The sequence below is a fragment of the Canis lupus genome, chromosome 10, assembly GCF_003254725.2.
Source record: "Canis lupus dingo isolate Sandy chromosome 10, ASM325472v2, whole genome shotgun sequence".
Lineage (NCBI taxonomy): Eukaryota > Metazoa > Chordata > Mammalia > Carnivora > Canidae > Canis > Canis lupus.
Genome location: NC_064252.1, coordinates 17,313,852 through 17,329,672, shown reverse-complemented (window position 1 = coordinate 17,329,672; position 15,821 = coordinate 17,313,852). Strand labels below are relative to the sequence as shown.

Genomic DNA, 15,821 nt, shown 5'->3' with positions numbered 1-15,821 from the left:
GGGAGGATGTCTGGCAGCCTCTGTAGAGGTCTGGAGCTCAGGGGAGCTTAGCTGGGCTTTACACGTAGCATTTTTGCACACCTCACCATAGCCAAGGGGTGGGAGTGGACCATACAGCCCAGGAGAAAGTGGGAACTGAAAGGAGAACCCATGAAGCCCAGCTAGGAAGGAAGGGGTAGAGGAAGGGGTCAGCAAGGGGTCCTGCTACTGCCTTGGTAACTGCTGGGTATGTGGGGGGTGGGGACCAGGCCAGCCTCAGTGGCTGAAGAGTTACGAGGTAGTGAGGCAGTACCACAGTCAGATGTTGGTGGAGGAGACGTCCGGGGGATGAAGCCTCGCTGAGCCATCCGGAGGAGATGCTGCCGGCATTCAGGGGTGAGGTACTGTTGGTTAGAGGGTGGATAGCCCAGAAGCCCCCTCTGGGAGGCCAGCGGGTGCTGGGACGTGATCATGCCATGGTTGGGTCCTGGCTCGGGAGGTGGTCAGACAGCCGAGAGAGGCGATGGACAGTGATGGGTGTGCAGAGGAACATGGAAACTTGGCTGTGGATACTGCTGGGATTCCTGCCCAGGGGGCGATGTGATAGTTCCCTGTCCCCGCAAGAGGAAGGAGAGGAGGAGCAGGCACCTGGGCCGTGGGGAACCCTCAGCCACTCCCTCGGGAGCGCAGACTTCCTTAGGCTCTTCTAGGCCTCCTGGCCTGTCCAGCATCCCTGGGCATCCTTAGGACAGGCTCTCTCTCCCCACTCCCAGCCAAGTGGAACATGGCACTTCAGGCCCTCATGGCACCCCTGGCACCCCTGGCACCAGCCGTATCCTCGGGCAGGGGCCCATCTCCTTGCACCCAGCACCCATCTCCTCAGGGGGCTCTTCCTCGGTGCTACTAGAGCCAGCTTACTTCTCTGCCAGACGAGGAGGCTCCAGCATCGGCCATAAAGGTTCTGGAGGCCACACCCTGCTCTGGGCTCAGAGCACCCACCCTGTTCTCTCTGCCTTCGCAGCTTGGCTGTGGTCCTGCCAACTTGTCAGTATGCTTCGGTCACACCCGAGCCTCTAGGCACGCCCACATGGGTCCACTGAAACGTAACCTCTGGGGTAGGCTGGGGAGGGTTCCCTCCTGAGATGCAGGTCCTCAGGCTGGGGTCGCTGTGTGGGGGCTGTAGGGGGCCTCTCCCGGCCATCGTCCTCTCAGCATCTTATGCAGCGCTGCCTCCCCCTCCCCCACAACCCTGGGCACCCACCCACCCCCTGCAACATCCCCTTGGGTGGCCTCCTCCTCTCCCTTCACTGCTGCCCTGCCTTGCCCCAAAGCCCAGGTGGTGCCAGGGAGGCCAGGTGTGGTGGGAACAGAGAGGGGTCTTCTGGTTGGTGCCCATTCCTGAGCCCACCTCAGGTGTCTCCTGGGGGCAGGTGGGGGGAAGGCTTGATCTAGTCTCCTCAAGAGGCTCCGCTGTGGGCCTGAGCCATTGGGAGAGGCAGCAGGGGCAGAGGCTGAGGAGAGGAGCCAGTGGAAGGTGGGGGAAGCTGGGAACCGGAGCGCAGGTTGAGTGGGAGAGGTTGCACTTGCACAGGTGGGACATGGAAAGATGAAGCCACATCAAGAGGAGGAAGGATGCCGAGGGTGCCCCATGCGCTGTGGCATTGGCCCCGGCCAGGGTCGCATGGAGGTGGGCAGGGGTACCCAGAGGAGTGTGCTTAGCCTAACTTAGGCAGGGGCGGTGGGGGGAGGTGGGCTGGCCACTGGAGAGAGGCTGCTCAGACCTCAGAGAGTGTCCCCAAGTGCCAAGGGGCTGCTGAGCACCTGCCACACAGCGTCCCAAGAAAAGCTGGTGGATGGGCACTACTCTTGCCTGGCTTCTCAAACCAGAAAAGCCCCACAGGCAGACCAGGAGCCCACCCAGATGGGCCTGGGTTGGGGCTGCAGCCCCCTCCCCCAGCAGCCCCAGGTGTGCTCCCTCCCACTGCAGCGAGTTCCTCCCCCGCAGGTGTCTGGCCAGGGAGATGTGTCCTTGGCTGCCACACCATAGCTCGAGTGGGGCCACGTGCCTGCTGTTGGGCCTGGGCTGCTAACACTCTTTCTCATTGCTCTCTCCCGCCCATCTGCATGTGGCTGCTCTGTCTAGCTGCGCGGTGGTCCTGAGCGCCGGCTGTGTAAGTGAGCATGCCCATCCCATGCCTCTCGCTGTCCATGCGCTGCGCCCGGCCACCCTGGTTGCTGCTCTGCTTGGCTTCGTGGGGCTTCCCACCGACAGCCCCCTGAGGCTTCCCCTGGGCATCACCGGGGCTAGGAACGGAGAGGAGGGGGTGGGATAAGGGGGTGGGCTTTCTCCGGAGGTCCTCTCAGGTGGGCCTCCCAGCATGGCCGTGCTGGAGAGAGAGGGCTGCAGGTCTGGGGTCCTGTCAGGTGATGTTGGGCAGCGAGGTACCATTTGTGTGTGTGTGTGTCTGTGCGCGCACATCTTTGCTGCTGCGTCTGTCGCGAGCAGGCCACCACCATTCCTGCCCGCTGCTGCATGCCTGTGCCACGTGTGGGTGCTGCTGCTGAGCCTGCTGCCCTGTGCCGGGGGGCCGTGCCACGGGCGTGGCGCTGCCTCGTACCCGGCCTGCACGTGCCGCTGCTCTGCGTGGGCACGAATGCTGCCTGCTGTCTGTCTCTGACTCATGGACTTGGTCAGTCTGTGCAGCCACCAGCTTTTGTCATGACTCAGCCATCCCCGAAGCCCGCCCAGGCTTCTCTGGGTTTCCTCAGGAGAGCAGAGCTGCGTGTAGGAGTGGTGAGGGGTGCTGCCAGAGGCTCCCCGCCCAGGGCCTGGGTGCACCGCAGCGCCTAGAGCCAGGGCCGAGGGTCAGGGGTGGGGCAGCAGCCCTTTGGCGGCAGAGGCCAGGCCACATTTCCTCCGGTGGGCAGCTCTTGGGGGCCCCCTGGCCTGAAGGGGGCCACGCCACTGGGTTTAGTCTTCACAGCACCCTCCGTTGAGCCCGGGGCCCCCTCTCCCCGTGCAGGGCCCTGGCCTGACCCTGGGGGCCCAACGCAGTGGCGCCCCTCGCCCATCCCTCGCCCCTCGCCGGAGCCCTGGGAGCCCACTGCCTTCCTGTGGCCCCAAGGCTGCGCCCCCTCCGCCCCGCCTGCCCCCGCGTCTCCGGGCGCCCCTCACCTGGCCTTGACCCCCTCTCCCTCCGCAGGCTCTTCAGCAGCCTCGGTGAGCTGAGCACCATCTCAGCGCAGCGCAGCCCCGGGGGCCCGGGCGGCGGGGCCTCGTTCCCGGTGCGGCCCGGCGGCCGCTACCCCGTGGCAAGGCGCGCCCCGAGCCCGGTGAAGCCCGCGTCGCTGGAGCGGGTGGAGGGGCTGGGGGCGGGCGCGGGGGGCGCGGGGCGGCCCTTCGGCCTCACGCCCCCCACCATCCTCAAGTCGTCCAGCCTCTCCATCCCGCATGAGCCCAAGGAGGTGCGCTTCGTGGTGCGCAGCGTGAGCGCGCGCAGCCGCTCGCCCTCGCCGTCGCCGCTGCCCTCGCCCGCGCCCGGCCCCGGCCCCGGGGCGCCCGGCCCGCGCCGGCCCTTCCAGCAGAAGCCGCTGCAGCTCTGGAGCAAGTTCGACGTGGGCGACTGGCTGGAGAGCATCCACCTGGGCGAGCACCGCGACCGCTTCGAGGACCACGAAATCGAGGGCGCGCACCTGCCGGCGCTCACCAAGGACGACTTCGTGGAGCTGGGCGTCACGCGCGTGGGCCACCGCATGAACATCGAGCGCGCGCTCAGGCAGCTGGACGGCAGCTGACGCCCCCCCCCGCCCCCCCGCCCCCGCGCCCCGGCCGCGCCCTGCCGGCAGGGCCCCCTCCTGCCCCCGCCTCCGCCCCCGCCCCCGGGCCGCGGGCTCGGCCCGCCCCCCCCACGGCGCCCGGGCCAGGAATGTTGCATGAATCGTCCTGTTTGCTGTTGCTCGGAGACTTGCCCTGTACATTGCTTAGTGCCCTCCCCGGCCGGCGAGTCCCACCCAGCACACGGTCAGGAAGGGCGAGGGGCCGGCGGCTGGGGCGGGAGAGGGCCGGGGTGGGTGCTCCGGCCTGACCACCTCCGCACAGCGCCTGGCGGCTGCTCTCCCACGGCGGGGGGGACCCAGTCCAGCATGCGAGGTCAGGACACACCTTGGTGACTCGGGGGGAGGGGGGAGACTTGGGGTTCTCGGTTGGGGGCCTAGGAGCCCTCCTGTTTTGCATATTTTAATCCACTCTATATTTGGAACGAGAAAAGGAACAAATATCTCTGTCCTTAATAGCTTCCCTTCCCCTCCCCGACAGCCCCCCACCGGTTGCGCTGCTGCTGCCCAGTCTTCCATCTCTGGCCCCTCACTGCCACTGCCACCCCACATGGGGCGGGGGACGCTCCAGCTGGTCTGGGGTTGGCCAGGGTCCTAGTAGCCGGCCAGGCCTGGCTCGGCCCTCTCCCCTCGCTGAGCTCTAGTGTGCCCCACCGACCCTTCAGGTGCTGCGCGGAGGAGGGGCGGCAGGCCGCGAGTCCTGCTGGGCACTAGCTAGGTCAGGTGGCCTGGGAGACCGTTGCCCTGGGGAGGCCAGAGCCCTGGCGGCCGCCCCCAGCCGAGTCCCTCACGGGGCCCCTTCCCGGGAGGGGCCTGGCCTCCTCCCCACACTGTCGGGCAACCACAGCAGAGAAGCCTCCCTGCCTCAGACCCCAAAGTCTCCCGTTCCTGCCCTGTGTGTGTGCGCACATGTGCGAGTGTGTGAAACTCTGGGTGCAGCTGAGTGCATCGGGGCCCTGTGTGTGCCTGAGTGGAGCATGGTCCCCAGAGGCCACTCTGTGTGGGGGCTTCAGCGGTATGCACAGGGTGCGTGCATGGGTGTGTGCCCGTGAAAGCACCCCATCTCCACTTCCAAAGAAAGAGGCACCCTAGGACCTGCTGTTTGCCCAGCCTGTCCTTGCAGAGCCTCCTCTAGCCTGAGCGGGCCTCCTCGGTGAAGCTCTGCTGCTGGGACAGGCTCCCAAGGGCCCTTGGAGGCAGTGCCCCCCCTGCTTTGGGCTTCTGGGGGGCTCATAGAGGACCCCTAGAGTCAAGCCACCACAAGCCCTGGGGAGAGGCAAAGACCCCAGAGGACACCCCAGCCCCCCTTACTGTGACTCCTCACACTCAGCAATGACCTGTGGGGTGGGGGGCCCTGGGACGTTTTTAAACCTAGGGTTTGGAGTCTGGACTAAGCTCCATCCACGTCACTCACAAGTTTCTGTTTATATTTCTAGCTTTTTTTAATAAAAAAAAAAAAAAACCAGAAAACTGAAGTTTTCCCAGCCCAGGGGCCTGGCACGCCGGTCTGTGCCCGCCTGCCCCACCCTGGCCCGCCGGCCCCACTCCCTGGGCAGAGTCACACCCAGTAACCCCTTCACCGACAGACCAGGTCACACACACAGCAGCAGTCACTGTAACAGACTGCCACATACACACTCGGTCTCACACTCACCTGTGGGTTTTTGGTTCCGTTCAATTTGGGTTTTTAACTTTACAGGGTCAGTTGTGCTCCGCCCCTCCTTTTGTATGGAGTTCCATCCAGGGGATTTCACCCCTGCTCCAGTCCTGAGGCCTCCTGACCCTGACGTTGTGATACACCCCACAGAGATCTATGTTTCTTATATTATTATTATTGATAATAATTATTATAATATTATTATGTAATAAATTTATAAGAAATGAAACCTTCTCAGTTGCCTGTTTGAGGAGATACTCGGAACACAGACTGCTGACCCTTGCACAGGGTGACACAGACCTCCTCAGCCTTGACACGAGTACCTGCTGACTCGGGGCCCTGGCCCTGACCCCGTCTCCTTGAGCTCCACGTCCACGTGCCAGGCTTGCAGCTCTGCCCGAGTGCTCTGGACCTCAACCTGTGCTTCCTGAGCTGCAAGCTTCTCTGTTCATCAGCTCGCTGCATAGCCCTCCTGAGCTAGAAGTCCAGTTGTGACCCCTGCCCCCCCTCCCCCAGGCCCTTTGTTTCGGAATTCTGTAGCTCCTGCCCCTGGAGCCCCTCCCGTCTGCCCCAGCTGTCCTGCCCCCGTGGCTGCGGCCCTTGGTCAGACTTCCCCTCGTGCTCTGGGCTCCCAGTCATGCGAGCAGCCAAGGAGGTGGCCAGCCTGCTGTGGCACCCGGTGGGGGTGGTCTGTCCACAGGAAGGGCAGGGGCCCCTTGGTGAGTGGGAGAAGGGTTCACAGTGCGGCGAGTGCTGGACGTTGTCCCACAGAGCAGGCCCATGGCGAGGCCTTGGGAGGGCAGTGCCTGCAGAGCCGGGCCCCACCGGGTCAAGGTGGGGCACAGACGTGACGGTGATAAATGTGGACTTGGACCGGGGTTATCACCGGGTCACGGCGGGGCCAGCAGGAGACGCCACCAGGGAGGCGAGAAGATCCCAGAGGGAGTCAAGCAGGTGGCAGGGAGGCCGACTCCGACTGCAGGTGTGGGCCGGTGGAGGTGCTTTGAGGCAGCACGTGCGGGTCTGGATGGGCTGGTAGGGACTGGAGAAGGCCCTGCCGAGCTTGGATCTTGAGGGGCTGGCAGCGTATCTAGAAAGCCCCACAATTTCAAATTTCCCACTTTTTCAAATTTTTAATTTTCACTTTTAAGTTAGAAGCTGTAGTCATGGTATAGAAGAGGCCGTGAAGGAAGTCAGAGAGAACGGGCCGGCGGCGGGATGTCTAAGTGTAGGGGTGGGGGTGGGACCCCGACTCGCCCTGGGCCTGTGCCTCTGTGGGGGAGGGGCTGGAGTTCTCGGAGCTGCACGTGGAGCTCTGGGTCTCTCTGGGCCTGGGTCAGTTTTCCACAGAAGGAAGGAAGAGGCAGCAAACCTTCTGTGGAAATGGCACTGCCACCCCAAGAGGTTTGGGGGAGGTGAGTCAGAATCTTCACCACCTGTGAGAGGACACAGCAGAGGACCCCACAGGTTCAGTGCTGGGGGAGTTGCAGCCCCAGACGCTGTGGGGCCAAGGTCTCCTCATGGCCTCAGGATGTCCTTTGGGGGCCCCTAGGCAACTCACCGGCACTCTTCCTGGCTGCAGCGCACTCGCCTCCCTCAGCCCAGGCACCCCTGTCCGAGGACCTGTGGACACCTTGGTGTCCGCTCTGCAGAGGGCATCCCTGGGGAGCCTGAGGGGGCTAGGGATCGGGATGCAGGATCACGTTGTGGGGGCAGGATAGGGGCTCGGAGGCAAGGAGCAGGAAGCAGGCTGGGGTAAGCCTGAGGACATGAGAGTGGGAATGCAGGAGGGCAGGGAGGGAGGGAGGTGGAAGGGGCTGGGGCTGGGGAACCCATCATCTGGGGAGCTGGGAGCCCTAGCTTGGCCAGAGTCAAGCCCCCGGTAGCCGTTGGGACCGTGTCCTCTGGCCTCAGGGTCCTGTCTGGTACCCTCCTCTCTCCCCTGTGCTTTGGAACAGAGTGTAGAAGCCAGATGACGTCACTCATTTCAGATGTTTGCTTCCTCCATTAGGGTTAATGACAAAATTAACCTGGGTGGGCCACCTGCCTATCCCTCCAGCCATTCCTGTGGCCATGGGGCAGGTGCTGTGACTGGCGGCCCCTTCTAGAATCAGAAGTGAGTGTTACTCTGTGAAGTCACACAGTAGTTGTCTTCTAGAATCTAGACCTTGGGTCTTCAACTTTGTTATGAGTGACTCTAAGTGTTTTGAAAAACCAGGTACTACTTTTCATCTTGAAGTTTATGACTAACATCTTCATCATGTTTAAATACTTGCCAAGGTTGTGATTTCTGGAAAATTGTACATATTGGCATCAAAATAAATGTTTACATCATTCTGCTAAATGATTCTCATGGACCTAAATACCATATCAATTTTGTGCCCATCAGAATCCTGTAAAAACTCCTGAATAGGTGTTTTCTTACACAATCAAAACTCTAATGGTTCCATCTTGAATTCCTGTTGTCGTTTCTTGAAGTGTGATTCCAAAGCCTTTTTGGTTACCTTAGCAGGCAGCCAGTCAGCACTCCCACACCCTGTAATAGGAGAGGCCAGGTCCTCTCCTATTACAACAAATCTGCTGTCCCCAAACAGCAGATTTGGGGACAGTTGTGTAGAGGAGATGAGAGGTCCGACAATTAAGTGGAAGAGATGGAAACACCTGATCTGCAGGTAGGGACCATAAGACCTTGTCACACTCAAATAGGGGAGAGGAGACCCCTCGGTCATGAAGAGAGAAGAGATGGAGGCTCCAGATCTAGCAGAAGACACGAGAGACCAGATCTCCTGACACTCAGGGAGAGCACAGAAGACCCGGTTATACTCGAATGGGAGATAGGAGATTTCATTACCCTCGGGTAGGGGAGATGCGACCCCAAGACCCTCAGCAGTGAGACGGAAACCACAGTCAGACACTTAGCCAGTAAAGGAGACCGTGTGATATTCAGGTAGAGATGCTAAAAGCTCATACTTTTAGGTGGGGAGGGAGGCTTCCTGGCTCCTCAGTATGGCTGATGAAATCGCGGCGCACTAGGTGAGATGCACCTCCTGGCCTTCAGGTAGGGGGTAGAAGACTCTGGGTTCTCGGGTAGAGAAGACACCCCAAAGTGACACTCAGGTGGTAGAGATGAGGCCTTCGGCCTGGAGATGGGAGCAAACACATCCTCATGTGCAGGAATAGGAGTCGATAGCTCCTGAGACTCAGGTGCAGATGTGCAAGACCTATTGGATATTCATCTGGGGGGGATGTGACCTCCCGAAAGTTACATGAGATGAGCACTAAGACATTCAGTCAGATGGGATCCCCGGGTGGCTCAGCGGTTTAGCGCCGCCTTCGGCCCAGGGCCTGACCCTGGAGACCCAGGATCGAGTCCTGTGTCAGGCTCCCTGCATGGATCCTGCTTCTCCCTCTGTCTGTGTCTCTGCCTCTCTCTCTCTCTCTCTCTGTCTATCATGAATAAATGAATAAAATCTTAAAAAAGAAAAAAGACATTCAGTCAGAAGAGAGGTAGAAGAATAAAGGTCATCTGACAATCTGACAACACTCAGAAAGAAGCTATGAGGGGTCCTGACACGCAGGTGGGGGAGAGGACAAGCTCTTCACACTCCGATGGCTTGGTGCAGAGCTTACACTCAGGGAGAGGAGGGGAGATCGCCCTCCATGCGGTGGAGACGTGATGTCCTCACTCTTGCAGGAGTTGCAACTTCGTAACATGCAGGTGTGTGAGGTGAGCATTTGTCATCCTCCTGTAGGCGGGGTGTTGTCTCCTGATAGAAGTGAAACCTCAGGGTACTTAGGCAACTGTGATGGGAGTTCCTAACACTCAAGTATAAGAGACACACGTTGCTGCACATCTGTCCCGGAGAGGAGACCTGGAGGCACTCAGGTAGGTAACACCAGACCTTGCGATACGCAGCAGTGAGTAGAAAGGTCGGCCTCGTGGTCCTAAATTAGAGAAATTCAAAGTGGCTCTTCGAGAAGCGTGCTGACAACATGTACTTGTGAGAGGGAAAGACAATTTGCTCCATACATGGATAAGGATTGATTAACCTGACGAGCCTGATGCCCTGTAGCCGCCACCTGCTGCACCGTCCTGATACAGGACATAGCTGCCCCTCAATCCAGGCTGTGGAGCAGGAACTGTGGGTACAGCGTGCCCAAGGGACAGACCCTGAACCTGCCCCTGACTAGAACCTCAGACGATATGGGACCTTAGAAGGGTCCCAGGGAATGAAGATCCTGGCCTTGGGACGGAGGGAGAGGGCTGGACATGAGCCCCCATCACCCCAGGGGTGGGGGAAGCCTGTACCAAAAGCTGGAAACTTGTTTGAGTGTGAACCGGTTAGCTAAAAAGTTCTGCCTGGCCTGAGACTGGGGGTGGGGGGAGGAGGTGGGAGGTGGCCCTGCTGATTGGTCAGGAGGCTGCAGAGCTTTATGAGGTCACTCGGCTTCCAGGCCAGGCTGGGGCAGGAGTATGGTGGAGATGCTGCCAACTGCCGTTCTGCTGGTCTTGGTGGTGTCTGTGGTTGCCAAAGATAACGCCACGTGTGAGTAAGTGTCCAGGGCTCCTCAGGGGGTGGGGAGAGTGTGTTCTGAGCAGCAAGGCCCACCCAGACTCCCTCTGTCCAGGGCGCGGGAGGAGGCCAAGCTTGGCCCTTGGGACTCCCCTGGCTTTCCCTGGGCGTGACCCGCATCCCACCTCAGGCCACCCTGCTCCCAGTTTCCCCTAGGCCTGACCCCAGGCTCCGATGCCTCCCGCAGCACAGACACTGGGGCCCTCTCCTCACCCAGAGACTGACCCCACTGCCTCAAGCATCGAGTCCTAATTTTTAGGAGCCCCTTTGTTCCCACAGACCCCGAGGTGCCCCTACCTATGGCTGACCCCCAAGGCTCCAGGGTGTTGTCATGGCATTCCTGAAGGATCCCCTCTCCACCTTAGGCTCCAGCAGCCCCCAAGATACCCCCGAAACTATCGTGGCCTCCCCCCAGCTCCCGGAGCTTCCACCCCTGGGCCCCCAGTGCTCCCCATAGCTGGGGCTACTGGACCTATCTTGGCAGGTCCCCTCCTCCTGCCACCCTCCAAGCCCACCGTGTACGGCGGGGGAGCCCTGGGGCTGTTCCCTGAGTCCCCCGCCATCACACCTGTCTAGCCCCCCTGTTCCCCCCTGTGTCTCCCCTGTGCCCCCTGATTCCCACGGTCCCTCTTTCCCCGCCTGTGGCCACATCCACCAGCCCTATGACCCCAAGCTCCTGGGCTGTTCCCGGAGCCACAGCCTCTGACCTGGCTCCCCCACTGCCCCCCGTGCCCCCCGTGCCCTCTGACCGGGCGTCTCTCCTCAGTGGCCCCTGTGGGCTGCGGTTCAGGCACAGCACGCAGGGGGCCAGCCGCATCATCGGAGGGCAGGACACGGTGATCGGGGCCTGGCCCTGGATGGTCAGCCTCCAGGTCTTCACCTCCCACAACAACCGGAGGTACCACGCGTGCGGAGGCACCTTGCTGAACTCCCACTGGCTGCTCACTGCCGCTCACTGCTTCGTCTCCAAAAAGTAGGTGTGCGAGGGTGTGCAGGGGTCTGGGGGCCCCGGAGGGTGGGCGTGCAGGGTGCTGCGTGGGGCCTTGGGGTGGGCCTTGGGGGGGCTGGGGTCCTGGCCGCCAGCCTCGGGGCCCCTGGCTGAGCGCCGCCTGCCTGGCCTCCGCCTGCAGGAAAGTGTACGACTGGAGACTGATTTTTGGCGCAAGGGAGATCGTGTATGGAAATGATAAGCCCGCGAAGCCGCCCCAGCAGGAAAGATACGTGGAGAAAATCATCATCCACGAGAGCTACGTCCCCAGTCTGGAGTACAACGACATCGCGCTCATGAAGATCACGCCGCCCGTTCCGTGCGGGCAGTTCATTGGCCCCGGCTGCCTGCCCCAGTTCAGGGCGGGCCCACCTAGGGTGCCCCAGGGCTGCTGGGTGGCTGGCTGGGGGTTCTTGAAGGAGAAAGGTGAGTGCTGGGGGGAGCTCACGGGGCGCTGCGGGGCACCCCTCCGTGGTCTCCACAGTGGGGGCGAGATGTGAGACCCAGCGGAGTGCGGGCAGTAGGGTCCCAACACTGGGCCCTGTCGTAGGGGACACACTGGCAGCTGCGTCCCCTGCCCAGGGCCTCGCGACCGCGGACCTGTGGGTCGCTGGAGGGAGGGCCTCGCGCAGTCACACTGGGCTGTGTCTGTACCTGGGGCCGGGAGCCCCGCTGCTACGCTGCCTAAACGGGGTATCGCAGCCTGAACCCGTGCTTGGCCAGCTCCTCCTGGGCCGTCCCGCCGCATGGGAGGCCGATTGCGAGGCCGAGTGGGAGGCCGTGAGAGCCGGGAGCCCAGCCCGCCCGGCCCAGGCACCCTCGGGGCTCACATCTCCAGAATCCGCCCTCCTTCTTTCTTCCCTAGTGGGCGTTGGGGGTGGCGTTTCTGGCAGGTCAGCAGTGGGCAGCGACAGGGCAGGTGGGGTAGGCCTCTCAGCCTTCCGCAGGTGGCCACGTGGGCTTCTTCTCCCGTCAGCTTGGGGGTGTGAGGAGACCCTGGAAGTGCTTCCGTCCTTTGCTAATGGAAAACTGGGGGCTCCTGATTCAAGTCATTTGGGGTCAAAACTTAGTCTTTTCTGGTGACAAAACCCTGGTAGAGTCAGGATGCGTCCTGTGACTCTTCCTCCTCTCTGCCCATCCCTCAGGGAAGGGCTCCCCCCCTCCCCCCGGGCACCCTTGTTTTCACTGGCCTCTGCTGGCCCTTCCCTCCCTGGCCCGGGGTGTACCCTCTGGCTGGCTGTCGGTGTCCATGGCTCTGCTGTGGCCTCTAGAGCGTTCTTCTTGTCCCACCCCAGCCCACCCTGCTCTGCCCACCCACCCAAACATGTGCACAGTGTTTCGGGGTTCTTGCAGTCCCTCGGGGGCTGATCTCAGGGCTCCCATCTACACTTCCACCGCTACCATCACCTTTGCTATCCTGTCACTCAAAAGGATTGTAGGCTCCCAGTGACACCCTGGACACCATGCAAGTCCTTTTTTGTTCTAGAATCCTCCTCAACTTAATGGGATGTCTGCCAGGTTTTAGTGAACACATCCTCCACCGCTAAGGCCAAGTCTCAGATCTTCTGTGACGTTCCTTCTCCATTTCCTCTCTCTACCTCCTCCTCGAGCTCATGTGCTTCAGAGCTCGGAGAGCACTTCCGGGGTGGTCCTCCTCCTTTCCTACAGAATTTCCAGTTCTTGTAGACGTCATAGCGTCCGTCATTTAGAGCCAATGGGTTGGGATTGAGAAAACCCTGTTCTCCTTCAGGTCCTCTGGCTCTTAACATAGATCTAAAAGGTCACCTCGGGTGACCAGTCTTGTTTTGGCAGCAATTTCAATGTCACCCCTGTCTCGGGCAGTGCAAGTACAAAACTAACTGCTTTGAGGGGTACGGAAAGCTGAGCTGAAGGGACTGGAGACACAGTTAAGGCTGCCCAGACGGGTCCTGGTTTCCTGCTTGCCCCACATCTCTATATTGCAAGTCTGGTCTGCCACCTCCCCATGCAGATGCAGGGATGTCAGGGCCGCCTGCCAGGCTGCAGCTGGGCTGTGGGTGCTGCTGTGCTGGGGCCCCTCTGTCTGAGGGAGCTGCTGGATGAAGAGGGGAGAGCCGTGCCCTTTCCGGGGCTCTGTCCGAGCCAGGTGAAGGGTTGGCTGATGGAGGCAGAGCCTGCGCTGGCCCTTTCTTAACCCATAGGTCGTGATGGAACGTCCGGGGCTGTAAAGGAAGGTCTGACTTGGCTTCAGGTCATTCCAGCCATCCAAGCCCCTGACAGGTCTGTGTGGAGGCAATCCTGCACTTCCTCCCTTTCTATGATCCCAGAACAGATGGGAGGCACACAGGGAGGGACTCACTCACCCCGCTCCAGAGGATCCTGTCCGCTGTTGAGCAGAGGGGTCCTGAGAGGGGATAAAAAGCAGGGAGGGTGACTTACAGCTGTGCTATGGGGAAATGAAATGTGTATCCTCGATTTGAGTGTAGACAGGAGACCCTTGGTCCGAATCCAGAATCCAAGCCACACTACATCCCTACCAGGATGTTTGGATGAGTGGTGCTCCAAGCTCCTGATTGTGGGAAAGGCGAGTCATGGGGCTCAACACAGGAGGTCACTGTGGGGTGTAAACGGGGTGACACATCCTGGCCGTAACTGTGAATAGTCATCTGGCATCGACACACATCCCTTCACATTGACGCACGGCTGCATCTGTGCGTCCTCCGTGCACTGCCCCTGCACGTTCCTCCACCCCCGCCCCACGTCCTTCAGAAGCATATGAGGAGAGGCCAGGGGCATTGACTTCCATGGATTTTAGGTTTAATTAGAGTGTTTCAGGATGACAGGGGTTCTGTGGAGGGAGGAGGCAGGGCTTTCCCAGAACGTGCCTTCTGTGACCGCTGACCACTGAGCTGCCTGGCTGTAGCCTACAGGATCGCACCTACACTGCAGGAGGCACGCGTGAACCTCATCGACCTCGACTTATGTAACTCCACCCAGTGGTACAATGGGCGCATTCGTTCAACCAACGTGTGTGCAGGCTACCCTGAAGGCAAGATCGACACCTGCCAGGTAACTTCCCTTTGGGTGCCCTCCTCCCTGAACACCACTGCCTCCAGGGCCCTGCCTCAGTGACCCTTTCCCTGGTCCCATCTTGTAGAATGAGGATGGGAGGTGACATCTGCTGCCCCTACAAAGGACTAATCACCATGCTGAGAGCCTTTATCCTGTCATAACACAGAGACCATAGCACCCAAACACCACCCTTGAAGAGATGCTCACCTCTCCTCACCAGAATACAAAAATTTCACATCCACTTGTACGTACATGCCTGTGGATGCATGAGCCACGCAACTGGGCCCATGGGTCGCTTGTCTTCCCCCCTCACTGCGAGGAGACCCATGACAGTCCATTCCCTTCTCACATCCCAACTGAAGCTGTTGATACCAACTCAAAGTTTACCACTACTACTTGTGTTCATGGCAGCAGGAAGCCATGTGACTACAGAAACTGTCCTTCCAGACCCAATGGCCCTTCTGGACAGGGGAAAAGTGGCTTGGACAGAGAGTGACTTCTGTGTCCTTCTGGGCAGGGGGACAGCGGCGGGCCTCTCATGTGCAGAGACAACGTGGCAAACACCTATGTGGTCGTGGGAATCACAAGCTGGGGGGTAGGCTGTGCCCGAGCTAAGCGCCCCGGAGTCTACACGGCCACCTGGCCCTATCTGAACTGGATTGCTTCCAAGATTGGTTCTAATGCCTTGCACATGGCTCAACTGGCCACCCCTCCCCATCCTAGTACTCAAGCACCCCCGGCTAGACCCCCCTCTGCCCAGTCTCCTGCTCACCCTCCTTGGTACTTCCAACGCCCTCCTCGACCGCCTCCTGCCAGTCCGCCATCTCAACCTCGACCTCGACCCAAACCCCCAGCTGCACCCCCACCTCCACCCCCACCCCCACCCCCACCTGCACCCCCATCTATCACTAAACCTCTCCAAGTACTTTCTTTTGCCAAGCGACTACAGCAACTCATAGAGATCTTGAAGGGGAAGACCTTTTCTAGCGCAAAGGGGTATTATGAAATGGAGACCACAGATCTCCCAGAACTGACCGCTGCCTCCTGATCCAACCCCACTCCCAACAGACCCAGTGAGCCCCTCACTCCCAAGAAAACAAAGATGGATACAAATATAAATACAAATATAAATATAAATATAAATATATATATATATATCTATATCCATGAAGAGATGCTTTCTGGACTTCTTCCTGCCTGCCCTGCCCAATTGAATCCAAACCATCCCCCATCAAATGTGTCCTTCCTCTGTCACCCTCCAATGAGGTGGAATTGCTTGTATGTCAATGGCAATTGTGGTTTCCTAAATTTTGATTTTTAAAGTTGGAACAAGGTCATCTGGGGCAGCAGGCCGGGTATGGTCTGTACACTCGGAGTCTCTGCATATTAAATCAGTGGGGGTGAGCCCTGGAAGCACCTGTGAGGTGAGCTGACACAAAAGGGGAGGGTGTGGATCTGAGTCCACTCGAAGAATGACCCCAGTGTGAAGTTTTGTAGCATGGCCATCCGATGATCAGTCCACATGGCTGACCCCAGGCAGGAATCTGCCCCCAACCAGAATTGCTCATGTCCACTTGTAACTTCCTGGGAAAGAGGTCTCGAAGGGCTCAGGGCATGGATTAAATCTTAGCCACTTGAGGATTAAAGATGGCAGGCTCCAGAAAGAAGACCCCCACCCCCTGCCCCCACTCCTGGCTGGGCAGTTACCTGCCCACTGTTTGCATGGGTTTCAAGTGCA

General features: G+C 60.0%; 2 protein-coding genes and 1 long non-coding RNA gene across 8 annotated transcripts in view; 2 read left to right on the top strand and 1 right to left on the bottom strand.

The window, feature by feature from the left end:
- The window catches only part of SHANK3 (SH3 and multiple ankyrin repeat domains 3), a 49,017-nt gene extending 43,318 nt beyond the window's left edge, over positions 1–5,699 (top strand). Inside the window, exons 22-23 of one of the 5 annotated variants that reach the window (XM_025455049.3) lie at positions 2,123–2,150; positions 3,183–3,323. In XM_025455049.3, coding sequence (XP_025310834.2) covers positions 2,123–2,150; positions 3,183–3,203 — 49 coding nt within the window. In that variant the 3' untranslated portion in view covers positions 3,204–3,323. The other 4 variants (XM_025455026.3, XM_025455042.3, XM_025455033.3 and 1 more) reach the window with 4 other exon arrangements.
- An 892-nt stretch (positions 5,700–6,591) lies between these two features.
- LOC112665360 (uncharacterized) lies at positions 6,592–9,938 on the bottom strand. Its single transcript, XR_003140329.3, has 4 exons — positions 9,501–9,938; positions 9,101–9,415; positions 7,032–8,610; positions 6,592–6,906 (listed from the first exon to the last, which is right to left on the bottom strand). It is a non-coding gene; the product is annotated as an uncharacterized LOC112665360 (long non-coding RNA).
- ACR (acrosin) lies at positions 9,891–15,254 on the top strand. 2 transcript variants are annotated; one of them, XM_025454922.3, is made up of 5 exons: positions 9,891–10,021; positions 10,811–11,017; positions 11,175–11,458; positions 13,935–14,080; positions 14,601–15,254. In XM_025454922.3, the coding sequence occupies exons 1-5, from the start codon at positions 9,945–9,947 to the stop codon at positions 15,129–15,131; spliced, it is 1,245 nt and encodes a 414-aa protein (XP_025310707.1). In that variant the 5' UTR covers positions 9,891–9,944; the 3' UTR covers positions 15,132–15,254. The 2 variants fall into 2 exon arrangements, with proteins under 2 accessions (XP_025310707.1, XP_025310716.1); XM_025454931.3 differs by having other exon boundaries at positions 9,914–10,017.
- The last annotated feature ends 567 nt before the right edge of the window (positions 15,255–15,821 follow it).

Bases quoted from the DNA above. Each gene is read 5' to 3' on its own strand.
- ACR (XM_025454922.3), top strand. From the start codon at position 9,945: ATGGTGGAGATGCTGCCAACTGCCGTTCTGCTGGTCTTGGTGGTGTCT. The intron at 11,018-11,174 runs GTAGGTGTGCGA...CTCCGCCTGCAG, and splicing joins CACTGCTTCGTCTCCAAAAA to GAAAGTGTACGACTGGAGAC. The intron at 14,081-14,600 runs GTAACTTCCCTT...CCTTCTGGGCAG, and splicing joins GCAAGATCGACACCTGCCAG to GGGGACAGCGGCGGGCCTCT.